The sequence below is a fragment of the Adiantum capillus-veneris genome, chromosome 30 (assembly GCF_014529385.1).
Source record: "Adiantum capillus-veneris isolate H3 chromosome 30, ASM1452938v2, whole genome shotgun sequence".
Classification (NCBI taxonomy): Eukaryota; Viridiplantae; Streptophyta; class Polypodiopsida; order Polypodiales; family Pteridaceae; genus Adiantum; species Adiantum capillus-veneris.
Window position 1 is genome coordinate 9924539 of NC_140960.1, and position 15711 is coordinate 9940249.

The following is a 15711-nucleotide window of genomic DNA, read 5'->3' on the forward strand; positions in this document are numbered from 1 at the left end:
TTCACTCACATACACACACACACATTCATCATACACACACAAAGCATACACACTCACACACATCCACGCTATACACACACGCTTACGCACGAAGAACCATCACAAGCACTACACACATTACGTACGATGAGAAAAACGAAGGAAGAAGATCGACACAACATCACCACACCGAGCGGACGCAACACCAAAGGCGGCAAAAGCACGCAAGACGAGAACCAAAATGAAGATTTATGCCAGAGGCATGCGTGAGGAGTCATCGGACCTCACAAACGCCAATTTTGAGCGGGTCCCGACGATCGACGACAACCAAAAGTCAGCTGATGAACAACAAAAGCGGTAAAATCCACCTACCCTCACCTTTTTCCGATATTTTTGGCCTTTTACCCTCTCCAGCAGATAAACCATCGACAAAACCTTTGTAAAAATCCCCCACACCCTCTCTCTAGCTAGTCGCCACTAGCATAACCCCTATAAAAAGCCACTACTCACTCTACCTTTCTCTCTCTTACTCACACTCTCTCTCCTTCTAACCGCGGTGGCCACCCACGCACTAGAAGGAGCATCTATTTGTATCAACCCAATCCAAAACAGTAGTCTTCTGTGGGCGCCCGAGTCACATGCTATGCTCCACACATTAAAATAAGAGAAAGCAAATAAAATAAACCCTAAGAAACCCCTCTCGAAATCTATAAAAGCACACTGAGAGGTCACTCTCAGGGACACCAACAGACGACAGTAGGCAACAACAGACCACCAGCCGAGAGAATAGCCACACAATACAGCTAGTCGGTGCTTGAGTGAATCAAGCGCGCTCATTGGCTCCAAGGATCATTACGCACACACCCTACACACATGGATTCTCCTTAGAGAGCGCACCATTAGCTACACATCTCTCTCTCTCTCTCTCTCTCTCTCTCTCTCTCTCTCTCTCTCTCTCTCTCTCTCTCTCTCTCTCTCTCCCCGCCATCGCCATCTCACCGAGGTACAGAAACCCCTTGTAAATATCCCCTTGAATGAAGCTGGTATGATCACCTAAAGGGAGTTTTCACCGTCTTTCCATCTCCATCTCTCTCTCTCTCTCTCTCTCTCTCTCTCTCTCTCTCTCTCTCTCTCTCTCTCTCTCTCTCTCTCTCTCTCTCTCTCTCGTGGTGTGTCGTTTTAGCGAGGCTCTGCATGGCTGCTATCCGCGTCCTAGCCGCTTAAAGCTAGGTGGTGCCCCTACCTGCCACCTGTGGGGCCGGCTCGTCGCTGTCGGGGCCCCGACGTTTTCGAGGCCACCGTCGTTGGCCCGGCTTGCGCTTGCGCGCGTCAAGATTAAGTAGGATCTCTAGTCACCTATGGTTAAAGAGAGTGCTTTCTACTCTCTCTATGCCATATTAGTCTGGTAATTTTATGAACGAAACTTGAAATTAAGTAGGATCTCCAGTCACCTATGGTTAAAGATAGTGCTTTCTACTCTCTCTATGCCATATTAGTTTGGTAATCTTATGAACGGAACTTGAAATTAAGTAGGATCTCCGGTCACCTATGGTTAAAGAGAGTGCTTTCTACTCTCTCTATGCCATATTAGTCTGGTAATCTTAGAAACGGAACTTGAAATTAAGTAGGATCTCCAGTCACCTATGGTTAAAGAAAGTGCATTGTACTCTCTCTATGCCATATTAGTCTAGTAATCTTAGAAAGAAAACTTGAAACTAAGTAGGATCTCCAGTCACCTATGGTTAAAGAGAGTACTTTCTACTCTCTCTATGCCATATTATTCTGGTAATCTTAAAAACGGAACTTGAAATTATATTGGCTTAGGGGTGGTTAGAAACATGATTATTTCGTAAATTATTCATCTACACAAGGAGGGATATTGTTTAAGAAACTCAAAAGCTTAAGTACAACTTGATTTAGAAGGGGAAATAGCTTAATTCATGGCGACCATATGCAAAAACTTACCTTGTGGGTGCGGTTAGTCTTCTCCTTGATTTCGGGTGAATAGGTGAAGAGCGTGCTTGTTGTAGACGGCTCTCTCTCTATTTCTTGACTTTGCTTGAAGGCCACCAAATTTTTGCGTAGAATGAGAGGAGGAAGGAGATGAAAGAGATTCAAGCTATGGAAAGCTTGAATGTTAGGAGAGAGGAGTGTGAGAGTGTAATGACAAGCTTAATTGGAGTTATGGTCATGGTCCCTCAAGGAGAGAGAGTGTGTGTGTAGGAGGTATGTGTAGGGGGTGGGGTGTGTGTGAAGGAAAGCTTACTCTATGGCTTGCTCTCAAGCTTAACTTCCAAAAAAATGGAATGGGAAAAGTGTGGACGAGTGGAGAGTGGCTCCCTTTTTATGCTTTTTTAAATAAGTGCACTACTTTATCATATATAGCTTATCACCCTTATCAAGATAAGTTTCCTTACTTTTCAAACTTTTCCAACAAGTTACCTACTCACCTCATCCTTATCCTCCCTTTATCCTCTACTTTATCTTTATTTTTTATTTTTCTTTGCAATTTCTCTTTTGAAAAAATGTTAATTTCTCATGCATAGGTTAAGTCCCGGTCTCCACGGCATAAACCGAAATGTCGCGCGGGTAACCTTCGGTGCTTGAATTTGACCCGAACTTTATCCAAATATTTATTATTGTTATTTCTTCTCTTTTTTTCTTTTAAGTCGGTGGCTCTAAGATGTTAGTCGTGAGTACGAGCTAGAAGGAGGCCCTTACAAATGTATACTAGTTCAACCAGGTGAGGGTAACATGGATTTGCCCATTTGTTATGCTAGTAGTAGGTAGTTAAATAGTGATGGAAAGAACTATACTACCAATGAGAGAAGGGCTAGGAATGATATACGTAGTAACAAAGTTTAGACATTACTTATTGGCAAACCAACTCACTTTCTTTGTGGATCATAAAGCTTTGTTGTATCTGGTGAAGAAAGCGTGCAATACCAGCCATATCATCAGATGGTTTATCATACTACTAAAGTTTGACTTTAATTGGTAGTAAAAAAGACACAACCCACTAAAGAGTTGACCATCTATCCAAAATAATGCATGGTGAATCACCCGATGGAGTGCATAACAACCTGCATGATTCATATCTTTTCAACACAAGAATGGTGCCCAAATAAGTGAAAGGGTAATTCCTCTTGTCACCTTAGGGAGTGTTCACATAGAGAAACAATCACGCGCAATTAAGAAATCCAAATCTCTCTTCATGTTGGCTAGCTCTGCCAGCTGTGTCAAAAGAGCTACAAGCCCATGCTTGTAGCCATACTTCTCCTCTCGACGTGTAGGAGGATACTTCATGGCAAGTTCCTACAAAACCAAACACTTAACAATAAATAAATATGAAAATAACACATATACATCTAGTTATTCATAGAGTTTTTAGGGTACTTACAAACTCGTGTCGAAGAGTGTCGTAGACTCCACTCCCAAGGTGTGATGATCTAGTTGAATCCAAACGTGCTTTGGCTACATCTCTCTGCTGCTGGAATCGCTCAGGATGCTCCGTCAGCTCTCTACCAATCGCTGTCCACTCCTCTGCGTCCAACCATGCTGGCTTCAACTCATTGTTCTTGAACCTATCTCTGGCCTCTGATAGACGATGTGACATGGTGCCAATCGCCACGCCCAAGATCCACTCATTCGAGACTGGATCGTACCCCTCTACCGGCCTGTACTCTGTGTGAATGGCCTCAATGATGTAGTTTTTCCTCTCTTGATCCTGAGCATCCCAATGCTCCATCACAGAGTGGTCAAACTGCTCTGTGCAAAGCTGTTGTATCCTCTGTTGCATGGCCTTTCCGGCCGTATCAATGACCATAGCTCCATCTCTGGTCGTATACACCTTGCTAGGATCATGCTCATGTGATCCCCAAGGTGTACAAGGTGTGCTCGCTGGTGACTATTTACTGAAGAGAGCGGTGGACGCGCTCCCGGTGGTGTGGAAGCATCGATAACACCGCTACCACAACAACCACCGTTAGTAGAAGGGACACCTGAACGGTGCCTAGACCGTCTCGAAGAAGAACGGCCCGTCGGTGTAACTGGTACACTCGATGGAGGTGTAGTGCCGATCGCACTTAGGGGGAACACTAGTCAAAGGGGTAGGAGGCAACTAGTCCTAGGTGTAGGACCAGCTGTACTAGGTCTGGAAGGACTTGCACTCTAAAGAGACTGCGCCTGAGCAATCTACTCAGGTGTAAACTGCAATAAGAAGCTACCCATATGCTCGGGTGACATGCCGGCCAGAGTGACTGGAAAACTAAAGTCTGGAGAGTATGTGTAGTCGTCGTCGACCATGACTGCAAAACTTAAATTTATAAAACAATAGAAATATTTCAATTCACTATACAACAACTTAAGTAATACAAATAACATAAAAAACAAAAATCACTATATTTAATTGATGTCTCAAGTGTTCAATACAAATAAAATCCTAGCAAAAATCAGTGGTCATTCTCTCATCTTCTATGAGAGCTGATGCGCCAAAAATATCTATATCAATTTGTACTTCTGTATCTTTATCATCAAACTCCACTTCGTTGTCGCTCTCCGCATTTAGGGTGTCATCTCCATGTTCTGGTTCTAGCATTTGCTGATCGTCACTGACCTCTATTTTGAAATCCTCATCCGTCTGCCGTGCAACTTGGTCATGCAATTGTTCAACCTCTATATCCAATCCTTCACACACTTGTTTTCTCCGTGGAGCAACTTGAACGACAAACAACCAACGTGGCTTAGACAAATTTTCTTCATCCTTCTCATTCCATAGTGGATCTATTGTGGACACAACTTGTTCACAATGCTGCGGAAGTACAAATGTATCCCGAGCATCTGTCCACACCCATCTGGAGTTCACTTGAATTAATCCACTTTTATCTTTGCGTACAGTTGCATTAGGCCCACTAGTAATAACTCTGAACCACTTGACATCAAAGATAAAAGTATCAAACTTTTTGAAGCTAATCTTCAAGATGTCTTGGATGTGATGAGTGCACGTGTGAGTGTACGTGTGCAAGAGAGGGGAAGAAGAGAAATGGGGAAGGGAGAGATACACAAGCAGCCACTGTGTGGGTTAGTGGAGAAGAAAGAGAAGGAGAGGTCAACCCTTCCTCTTTCTCTCCCTATATTGAATAGGTAAGATAAAGTGTACAAGGGTGGTTTCCCACGGCCACCTGGCCTACACCCCAACAACCTCCCACTTGAAGGTCATGGTGGCCAATAGTGGCATTAGTATAGTTAGTCTATACAAAATTGATGAAGCATTGCAGAGGCTTCATCCTACACCCATAAGTTCTATACAATGTGTAAATCGCTCCGAGGCTAGGCTCTTTGTGAGAGCATCTGGGAGGTTGTCGTCAGTGTGAACCTTGACAAGCTCAATACGCTTGCCAGCCAATGCATCTCGTATGACGTGGTATCTGACTTCTATGTGTTTCGACTTTGAGTGAAACACTGGATTCTTTGCCAAAGCAGTGGCACTCTGACTATCATAATATAGTACTGGAACCTCGTGAATGCCCAAATCTCTTACTAGACGAGCCAACCATATGGCTTCCTTGCTGGCATCAGACGCAGCAACATATTCTGCCTCAGTGGTAGATGAAGACGTGCAATCTTGGAGACACGATCTCCAAGAGATAGCTGCTCTAGCAAACATGAACACATAGCCAGATGTGGATCTTCTACGATCCACGCAACCTGCATAATCCGCATCCGTGTAACCTACAATAGATGCATCACTGTTTCGAAGCGTAAACACTTGCTAGCTGTACCTTTCAAGTATCTGAGGATTTTCTTGACTGCTTCCCAATGCTTCTTGCCAGGGTTTTCCATGTACCTACTAACCACTCCCACTGCATGTGCAATGTCTGGTCTTGTGGCTACCATAGCGTACATCAAACTGCCAACTGCTGAAGAATATGGTACTTTCACCATTTCCTCTTTCTCAGCCACTGTCTTGGGAGAGTCTTCCTTGCTAAGTTTGGAGTATGCTTGTAGTGGGGTACTCAATGACTTCCCCCCTTGCATACTAAAACGTTGCAAGACTTTGTGAATGTACTTTTCTTGAGATAATTCAAGAATTCCACGTTGCGCGTCTCTCTTGATGTGCATACCAAGAAAGTGATTGGCATCTCCCAAATCCTTCATGGAAAACTGAGTGCTTAGCATCTTTTTCAACTGATTGATTTCATCAATGGATTTTCCTGCGATAAGCATATCATCTACATACAAGATCAAGATGATTAAAGAATCATCGTTCAACCTTTTTGTGTATAAGCAATGATCCTCTTGACTTCTTATGTAACCGTGAGACTGCATGAATTTGTTGAATTTTTGATACCATTGCCTTGAACCTTGCTTGAGGCCATAGAGTGCCTTTTTAAGACTACAAACCAATTCTGTCCTCGTTGGTTTTTGGGTTTCACATACGAATCCCTCTGGTTGTTTCATGTAGACATCTTCATCTAGATCCCCGTGAAGAAATGTTGTGTTCACATCCATTTGGACAAGTTCCATGTCCTGGATAGCAACCAAGCCAAGCACGGTGCGAAGTGTAGTCATCTTGACTACTGGAGAGAAAATCTCATCAAAATCCACACCTTTTTGATGCTTGAAACCCTTGGAAACTAGACAAGCCTTGTATCTAGGCTCGGGATCTTCCGCTGTATACTTCTTCTTGTATACCCACTTGCAAGGTAAAGCATTTTTGCCTTTTGGTAATTCAACCAAATCCCATGTCTCATTAGCCACAATCGAATTGTATTCTGATTGCATAGCCTGCTCCCACTTAACACTATGCTCCATTTGTATAGCTTCTTTGTAGCAGGTTGTCTCTCCACTGTCAGTGACCAAAATGTGGTGTATACCCGGCTCAAACCGCTCGGGCGCACGTGATACTCTTAGAGCATCTAAGTGCTTGACTGCTGGACTCTGCTCTCTCCGAAGCAATAGTAGTATCTTGCACTTGAGGAGTAGGTGCAACACTACTGAACTGAGTTGGTTCGTAGGCTACATCCTCAAAACGAACACGTCTGTACTCAACATCTTTGATGGGGTTCTTGTGCATTTTTGATTCATTGAAAATCACATGTGAGCTACGAATGACTTTGTTTGATTCTGGGTGCCAGAGACGATATCCCATCTCTCCGTTTGCACCATAGCCAATAAAGATGCATTTGTGTGATCTAGGATCTAACTTCCGACGAAGTTCTTTGGGCACATGTGCATATGCCTCACATCCAAATACACGTAGATGCTCATAGCTTGGCCTTTTGCCAGTCCATAATTCCTCTGGAATTTTGAAATTCAAAGGAGAACTAGGTGACTTGTTGATGATGTGCACTGCTGTCAGAACAGCTTCCCCCAAAATTCGGGAGTAAGCTTCGCCATAGACATCATAGAGACAACTCGCTCTTGAATCATACGATTCATTCTTTCAGCTATCCCATTTTGTGCAGGTGTGTATGGAGCAGTAAACTGCCACCGAATGCCTCTTCTATTACAAAAATCCTTGAACTTTGTGGAGACGTATTCTCCACCATTGTCCGTGCGAAAAGCTTTGAGCTTTGTTCCTGATTGGTTCTCAACCATGGCGAGGAATTTTTGGAATGTCAAAAAAACTTCTTCCTTACGCTTAAGGAGATACACCCACACCTTTCTGGTAGAATCATCTATGAATGTGAGAAAGTAGTTTGCCCCCCCTAGAGTTTTATGTGGCATTGGACCACACAAATCACTGTGCACCAAGTCTAGAGGTTCGCCTAGTTTCTTATTCAATGGTGAAGATGTCAATCTAGTTTGTTTGCCATACATACAATGCTCACACAATGGAAAGTCTGTGTAATCTAACACAGGTAATTAGCCAAAACGCTGAAGTGTTTTCATTCCTTTTTGGCTAATATGCCCTAGCCAGCTATGCCACAACTCAGGAGACGGCAGCTCGGCGACATAGATAGAGTGTTCGTCGACACTCAAAACAAAAAAAGAGTACAGGGATCCGTTTTTATTGCCTTTCATCATGATAAGGTTGTTCTTGCGGATCATCCAAGAACGATTACCAAAAACTGTAGTGTAGCCAAGATCATCCAATTGCCCTATAGAAAGCAAGCTTTTCGTAAGCTTGGGCACATGTCTGACATTCTGCAGCACAAAAGTAGTGCCATTATGCATCTGAAGTTTCACATCACCAATGCCAATAATGTCAAGCTCATAGGAATCACCAAGCTTGACTATTCCATGCATGGATGCATAAGAGGAAAACCACTCTCTATGCGGTGTGACATGAAAACTTGCACCAGAATCAAGGATCCAATTCTGTGCATAACCCTCATCCTGTGCAACCAAAGCATCTGGGGTGAGATCTGAAGTGAAAATGAGAACATCTGAGGCATCTGTTGTCACCTCGGCATGAATCTTTGTGGGCATAATGAGCATCACTGGAGGAGGAGCCTCCTCTACTGCAGTGGTAGGCATGGGAGACTCGACAATGTTGAGCTCCTCAATTTTTACTGTACTTTTGCCTTGCCAGAATTATCCTTTTGCATGTTTTTCTGATCTCTTAGGAAACTGCGACAATCCTTTTTGTAATGACCCTTCTTGTGGCAATAGTAACACTCGACATTTTTGGCATTGCGATCTCTACTTTGGTTCCTGTGTCTGCTAGGACTACGAGGATGCAGCTCTCTACTTTTTCTTTTGTATTTGTTCCTGTCACGGCCTCTTGGATTTGTTGAACTGCCAGCCTTATATGCATCTCCATGACTAGCATTATTGAGAGATTTACGACGAATCTCTTCAGTGAGCAACGCCTCTGTGACAACATTGAACTCTAACTTGCCATTCGGAGCTGAATTGCTAATGGCTGTGAAAAAGATATCCCATGAACTGGGTAGGGAGCATAACAAGAAGATAGACTTGAGTTCATCGTCAAACTCCTTAAAGCCCTGAGAGGTCAGTTGACTGAACAAGGAGTTGAACTCATTTAAATGACTGGAAACTGTGCTACCTTCTTTCATGTTGAGCTTCATAAGCTTTTTCATGAGAAAAACTTTTTTGGATGCACTTTTGCTCTCCCATGCTGAACATAAGCTATCCCAAAGTTCCTTGGTTGTTTTCTTCCCTATGATAGTGAACAAGACTGACTCGTCTAGATGTAGACGTATCGTAGCCATGGCTTTTGCATCCAAAAGCTCCCATTGAGCTTGTGTATAATCATCATCCTCTGCGCGCTCTTTCAACGGTTCTGAGAGGCCTTTGTTTATCAAAACATCTTTCATGCGCTCTTTCCACATGGTGAAGTTGCTACCATCAAACTTCCAAATGAAATACTCCTCCTTTTCTGAAGAAGAAGCCATCGCTGATAAGAGGGTTTGAGAGGTGCCAAACTATGGCGAGACGCTGTAGAAATTTGGGCAGAGTAACCTTTGTATCGGGAGTAAAATCTCAACCGAAATAGACTCAAAAGTGCCAGCTATGGAAGGCACGACTCGCGGGAAGTAAATCCGGTAGAGTCTCCTTTGTATGAGGAGTCAAAACTCAACTCAAAATGCATATAAATGTGCCAACTGCACTAACCGGGCATCTGTTGCACAAAACAACTGCTATGTGAGTGCCAACTCGGTGTCAAAAGCATAAATAACCGTCCAGATACATATCCTATGGCGAGGGTACCGTAAAGGGGAACTCCAACTACCTGTATCATCGAAGGTGTCTCAACATTCGAGCACACCCCAGCTCAAAGAAAGCCTCATGCTATCGACCCTCCAAAGGCTAATGTAGACACAAATGGACTAGCCACAGTCTCAGAAAGGGCTCTTCCGGTCCGAGTCTCAGAAACGGCCGGGAAAAACTGCCAAAATAGCCAAAAATGGCTCCACACGTAGTACAGTGGGCAGTGTCCACAACTCAACGTACATGAGTAAAATCGCGCTCAAAAATGCGCCAAGAACTGCTGCATGCAGTGAAAGTGATCCCTGCGGGGATATCTGCTCTCAAAAGAGCTCAGTAGCACTATGTGTGCTCACAACAAAATGCATCTGTCAACGCATGTGTCTGCAGAGAATCTGCTGTCGAAATGACTGCCAAAGCGCATGTGAAAGCGTTGTGTCTGGTAACCTGGAGAATCTGTGAGTGAATGGACTGAAAAACCCCCTTGTAGCCTGTAACCTGCGTGTCGGTGTCGCTATGTGCCGATTTTTGCCGTCGGGCACAAATATGCTAGTCCAATAGCCGCCAAAGGTGTCGTATCCGTAAACTGTGTCGTACAGGGCGATCGGTGCGCTCGGTGCCGATGCCGGGTGTCACTCCTCTATGATAGAGGTACCTCACCCGTGCATGTTGCAAGTACGGTCGTCGATCGCGGGAACGCGCTCGTGTGGGGAAATGCCCAGTGTCTGGGTTGGATGTCGGAGATCCGCCACAATGAATAAGTAATGCCGAGCTGGTGCGCTAGAAATGGTGTCGTAAAATGATGCCAATAGCCGGTGCTCGAAGCCATGGAGGAGAAATGCTCAAAAATCGTCGAATCAGTGTCGAAAACTGATGCCGATGCCGTCTTCCGCCGTCGGGCGGAAGTGGCTAGGCGAGTAGCTGTAAAATGCCAATGCTCGAGCGGCCAATACCGAGTCGTATCGGTATCAATCGCAGATCTTGCTTGGTCCGTAAAGATTGCTCTCAACTTGTTGGACTCGAGAGTGTGGACGTCAAAGTCGGGTGACGATGTCGAAGAAGTCGATGTTGAAATCGGAGAATCGCTAATGTCGACGATGAGACTCTGGTCCCTCTTTCTCACTCGCTCACTCGCTCTGTGTGTTGCTTGGGCTCGCTCGCAAGCATGGTGTCAAGTTCGCTTTGTTAGGAACTCGGGGTTCAATAGTGGGAACGAGATCTTGCACACATGTGGGCTTAAAGTTTAAAAAAAACTTTTAATTACTTGCTGCATTGCCGAATTCTGCAGGAATTGACGAGATGAGGACGGGTGTGTGGGCCTACTCGGTATTGCCCGGACTCGCGCTGCAAGGCTCAGTTGCACACTGTGTGTGTGTGTGTGTGTGTGTGTGTGACAACAAGATCTCCTGCCTTGCTTCTCAACCTGCTTCAAGCCTCGTTGCAGCCCGAATTTGCTTGGCTTAGCTCAGCTTCAATTTCCCCTTTGCTCAATTCTCCGGATTCCCTGGCTGCCTTTACTTGCCTTGCTTCTCTCTCTCTCGTTGCCCGATTCTACTTCCCTTTCTCGCTGCTCGGTGTTGCTACCTGCAGCTTGCTAGTACACACGATGTATGTGGATGTGGACGATGCAAAACTTGCCCAATTTTTGGTTCTTCTCACTGCAGCCCGATCGGCTTGCTTCAAATCTACCCAAATCTGCTTTTTCTTTGCAGAGTTGCCAATTCTCTGTCTATCTCCAAGCCTTACTTTTCTCATTATAGATTTTCACTACCTGAAGCTCTACAGACTTGCGCTACTGTGGATTACGTGCTGCTCGGGCTTGCTCAAGTCTTTGCACTGTTCGTTATTCAATTGGCTTGGTCAATTTCCTGCATGTCCCAAGCTCTACATGCTTGATCCCTCAAGCTGACCAGTTCTTAGTGATTTTGCTTCTTGTTCCCAGTTGAAATTGCACTGATTGAGAAATTGAAATGCCAAGAACGACCTGCAGTTGGTGCTACTACAAGCCAAAGCCCGACCCAATTCTGCAAGTTGCTATGCTGCCCCCCAAGCTACTCTCACTGTTGGCCCGATTCCAGTTGATTTACTCTCCGATCTAATTGCTCTTGACATGATGCCAGCAAGCCCGATTCTCCTTGCTTTCCTACAAGCCTTAGAAGCTTTGTTTTCTGCAGAGCTTCAAGCTCTACCTTGCCAAGCTTTCCAAAACCCGATAGGGGTCGTTACGTCTGCGGTGAGCCAAGGCTCGGGGTCGGATGCCGTGAGCTCTGATACCAATTGATGAGTGCGCGTGTGCGTGTACGGAGTGTGTGCAAGAGAGGGGAAGAAGAGAAATGGGGAAGGGAGAGATACACAAGCAGCCACTGTGTGGGTTAGTGGAGAAGAAAGAGAAGGAGAGGTCAACCCTTCCTCTTTCTCTCCCTATATTGAATAGGTAAGATAAAGTGTACAAGGGCGGTTTCCCACGGCCACCTGGCCTACACCCCAACAGGATGTAGCCAAAGTATTCAAGCCGACCAATGTGTGTGTTTTCATCTCTGGCACTAGTCCGACTTTCTTGGACGAAGCTTGCCCTAACCCCACTATCAAAGGTCACCCTTCGTTCGTCTATCAGCTGCACTCTAAAGTGTCTCCCATGGGACCACAAAGCTCCGTATTTGTGATACTACAAGAACATAAATTACACAGTTTAGGGTTTACTAAAGCAATGTAGACCATATGGATTTTTAAAAAGAAGTTGTAGAAATACTTACATACCAGTCGCAACCCCTTGACATCTCCTCTTCTTCTTCAGTAATCAATACTCCAGTATGCTTTGCCTCCGAAATTGTTGCATCTAACCATCGACCAGTAGGAAAGTCTGGCAACTTCTGAAGATGATCAAGATAAGGTAGGTTTCTAGTAGCACGATTGCGCTTGAACTGAAAACGTTCTGTAATACGTCGTTGCTTTTCCTCTTCGTACTTCTCTAACCACTTTTGCATTGCCTTTGAGTTGAGTAGACAGAATATCATAACCTTTTCTCGCATTCTGAGATCCATCTTCCTCATGATGCCTTGTCCTTGCGACTCGTCCCCTGTAACCTTGGCGTTGGTCTCAGTAGTCCACAATTAGGGCATATCTGGATCAATTGAACCCAAGAATTCACTGATGAAAACTAGAGAGTCTTGCACAAGCCATCCTTTAGCCATTCTACCCTCAAGACGAGCTCTTTGACGAACGAACCCCTTTAAAGTCTTCATGAATCTCTCCAAGAAGAACATCCATCTGCTGTTCATGGTTCCAGCAACTGCAAATTCATCGACCACATGCACAAGCAAATGCATTTGGATGGTAAGAATGTTCGTTGAAAAATACTTCTCCACCATACACACTGATTCGATTGCATTCAAGCGAGCTGCATCTATGCTGTCTTTTCTTATCTCTTTTGATGAGATCCAACGCACTAGCTCACTAATTTTATAAATGGTACACCTAATGTCATCTGTCAGACAATATTTTATGGCAATTGGCAAGATAAACTATAAAAATTTGTGCCAATCATGCGACTTAAGACCACTAAGATTGTCATCTCTAGTAAAGGCCGTTTTCAATGACCGCATGCACCTAGTAGGAGTCTGGAAAGAAAATATGGTCTTCTTCACTTGTTGCTCCTTTGCACAACTCAAACCCCATGGACCTTTTGGAATAGCAAATGCTCCATTGGGTTTAAGTCGAGGCCACATCTCTGGCATTCGACCCATAGCCTGTAGGTCATCTCTTTGAGCCTTGCTCTCCCTTTTTCCAGTAATGGTCTTCCATATAATTTCTCCCACATTCTTAAAAATGTGCATTGGGTCGAGCAGATGATTGATAAGCAAATCACTCCGGTATGGCAGTTCATGAAAAATAGACAATCTCTTCATGTCGGATGGATTAAAATCTCCACTTTGTAGCCACATTTTCTTCCAATCACTCGCCTTCAGTGGATGCATGTCGTGTTTACATATGTTTGGCCCACGTAGCTCATCCCCTCAGGAAAAAATCAACCATGCTCTTCGTAGACTGTCTTGCCATGTGTTCCATGATGAGATGTGTAATCCGAATGGGTTTACTCCATCCATTGCTAACCCAAAACGTAGTGAACGAGGCTCTTCCGCAAATGTAGGTCATTGTTCTTCTATGTGCTTCCATGCACAAGAGTCAGTAGGCACGCACATCACATCATCCGTGGATCTAGTGTTGGTATGCCATTTCATCAAAGTTGCTATAGACTTGCTCTTGAACATGCTCTTTATTCTTGGAATGATAGGAAAGTGTCTCAGAATCTTTGTAGGGATAGATTTTCCTTGTGTGTCCTCTCTATACCTGTTTGATCCACACTTGGGGCACAGTTCCAAATCTGCTTACTCATTTCGAAAGTGTATATAATCCTGAGGACATGCATGGATTTTATGATAATCCATGCCTAAGCTGGTAAAAATCTTTTTGGCAACAGGTTTGGTAGGAGGCATGTGATTGTCTTCCGACAAATATCTTCATTGACTACCCTTATTTGGTGATAGCCACTTTTAAGGTCAATTCTACTAAAGTAGGTAGACCCTTGTAACTTATCAAATAGATCTTCCATGTGTGGCACGGGAAATCTATTTTTAATAGTGATCTTGTTTAGTGCTCCATAGTTGACACACATATGATATGTGCCATCTTTCTTTTGCACTAAAAGGACTGGTGAGCAAAAAGGGACAAGATCTAGGTCTCACCATCCCTTTTTCTACCAGTTCTTGCACTTGCCTCGTGATCTCCTCTTGTTGATCTTGTGAAACTCAAGAAGGAGGTTTATTAGGCTGTGAGCTTCCCAGTAGAAGCTCTATTGCATGATCATCCTCCCCTCGTTTTGGAGATAACTCACTAGGGATATCATCAATGAAGACATCTTGGAATTCATTTAGGAATTTAGATAACTCTAATTCCTCTTGATTCCTACCACTTACATTTTGTAAAAAATTAGAATCATTTGGAGATTCTTTGACAAAAGTCATATACGTAGAAATTGAGCTTTTTATTGACTTATCAAAAGCAAGCATATTTACAAGGGGTATGGTATTACCCGACTCGTTAGCATCTATGTACATTTTCTTTTCCCTATACTTGAAATATATTCTCCTTTCATGGAACTTCATATTGGCAACCATGCGAGTGAACCATGGTGCCCCTAGGATGACATCCTCATGCTTGAGAGGGGAGATGAAGAAGTCCTCTTTGTCAGCATAGCTTTGGATATGAAGCCTCAATTTTCCAATTAAGGGTGTAACTGAGACATCTTTCCCCTTGAAAGCTCCATCAGCCTTCACCATGTCTCCCATCTCATAAGCTTTTATGCCTAGTTTGGTAGCCAACTCCGTTGATATGAAGTTGTGAGTTGAGCCAGGGTCGAATAAAATCAAGGCATCATGTTCTCTTACCTTTCCCCAAGCATAGGAAAGGGGTGATCCTTTGCAATGACAATCCTCTTTTGGAGCTTCAACCATAGAAGCTCTAGGTGGCCCATTACGTGCATTACTTTGGGGGCAAGAGCGCTTGCTCCCCACACTTGAAACATTTGTTGTCCTTGCATAAATGATCTAGCTCTTCGGGAGAGAGTTTATTCTTACCTTTGAAGACTCCTTTCTCCTTAGCTTTGTTTTTGTTGTTGCTAGAGTTGCCTTTGGAAGAATTTTGAGCATTATTCTTCCCTCTAGGTTCATTTTGGTCCTTAATTTCCATAGGCTTAGAATTCCTCTTAGCCCCTTGTTGGAAATTGATTTGTGAAGCGACCATAGTATGGTGTATGACTGCTGAAATGGTCCGTGGCCTTTGCAAGTTAACATACTCGGCCATATCTTCGGTTAGACTAGCACAAAATTGTTGTTTTTGTTTCCCAAAGTCTATCTTTTTGTAGATAGTGACTTTGAGATGTAAATCCCAAAACTTTTCTACCTACTTGTGGACATACTCATAGGGAGAAAGCTTTAAGCTCCACCACTCGGTGAGAACCTTATCTTTGGCATTGCTAGCCAAAAATGTTAAAGTTTAGGC

At 44.0% G+C, this 15711-nt stretch overlaps 1 protein-coding gene across 1 annotated transcript; it reads right to left on the reverse strand.

Moving 5' to 3' along the window:
• Positions 1-4420: 4420 nt before the first annotated feature.
• Positions 4421-12695, reverse strand: LOC147417527 (uncharacterized). The gene is made up of 3 exons (XM_086507019.1): positions 12408-12695; positions 12149-12319; positions 4421-4969 (listed from the first exon to the last, which is right to left on the reverse strand). The coding sequence occupies exons 1-3, from the start codon at positions 12693-12695 to the stop codon at positions 4421-4423; spliced, it is 1008 nt and encodes a 335-aa protein (XP_086363145.1).
• Between the last annotated feature and the right edge of the window lie 3016 nt (positions 12696-15711).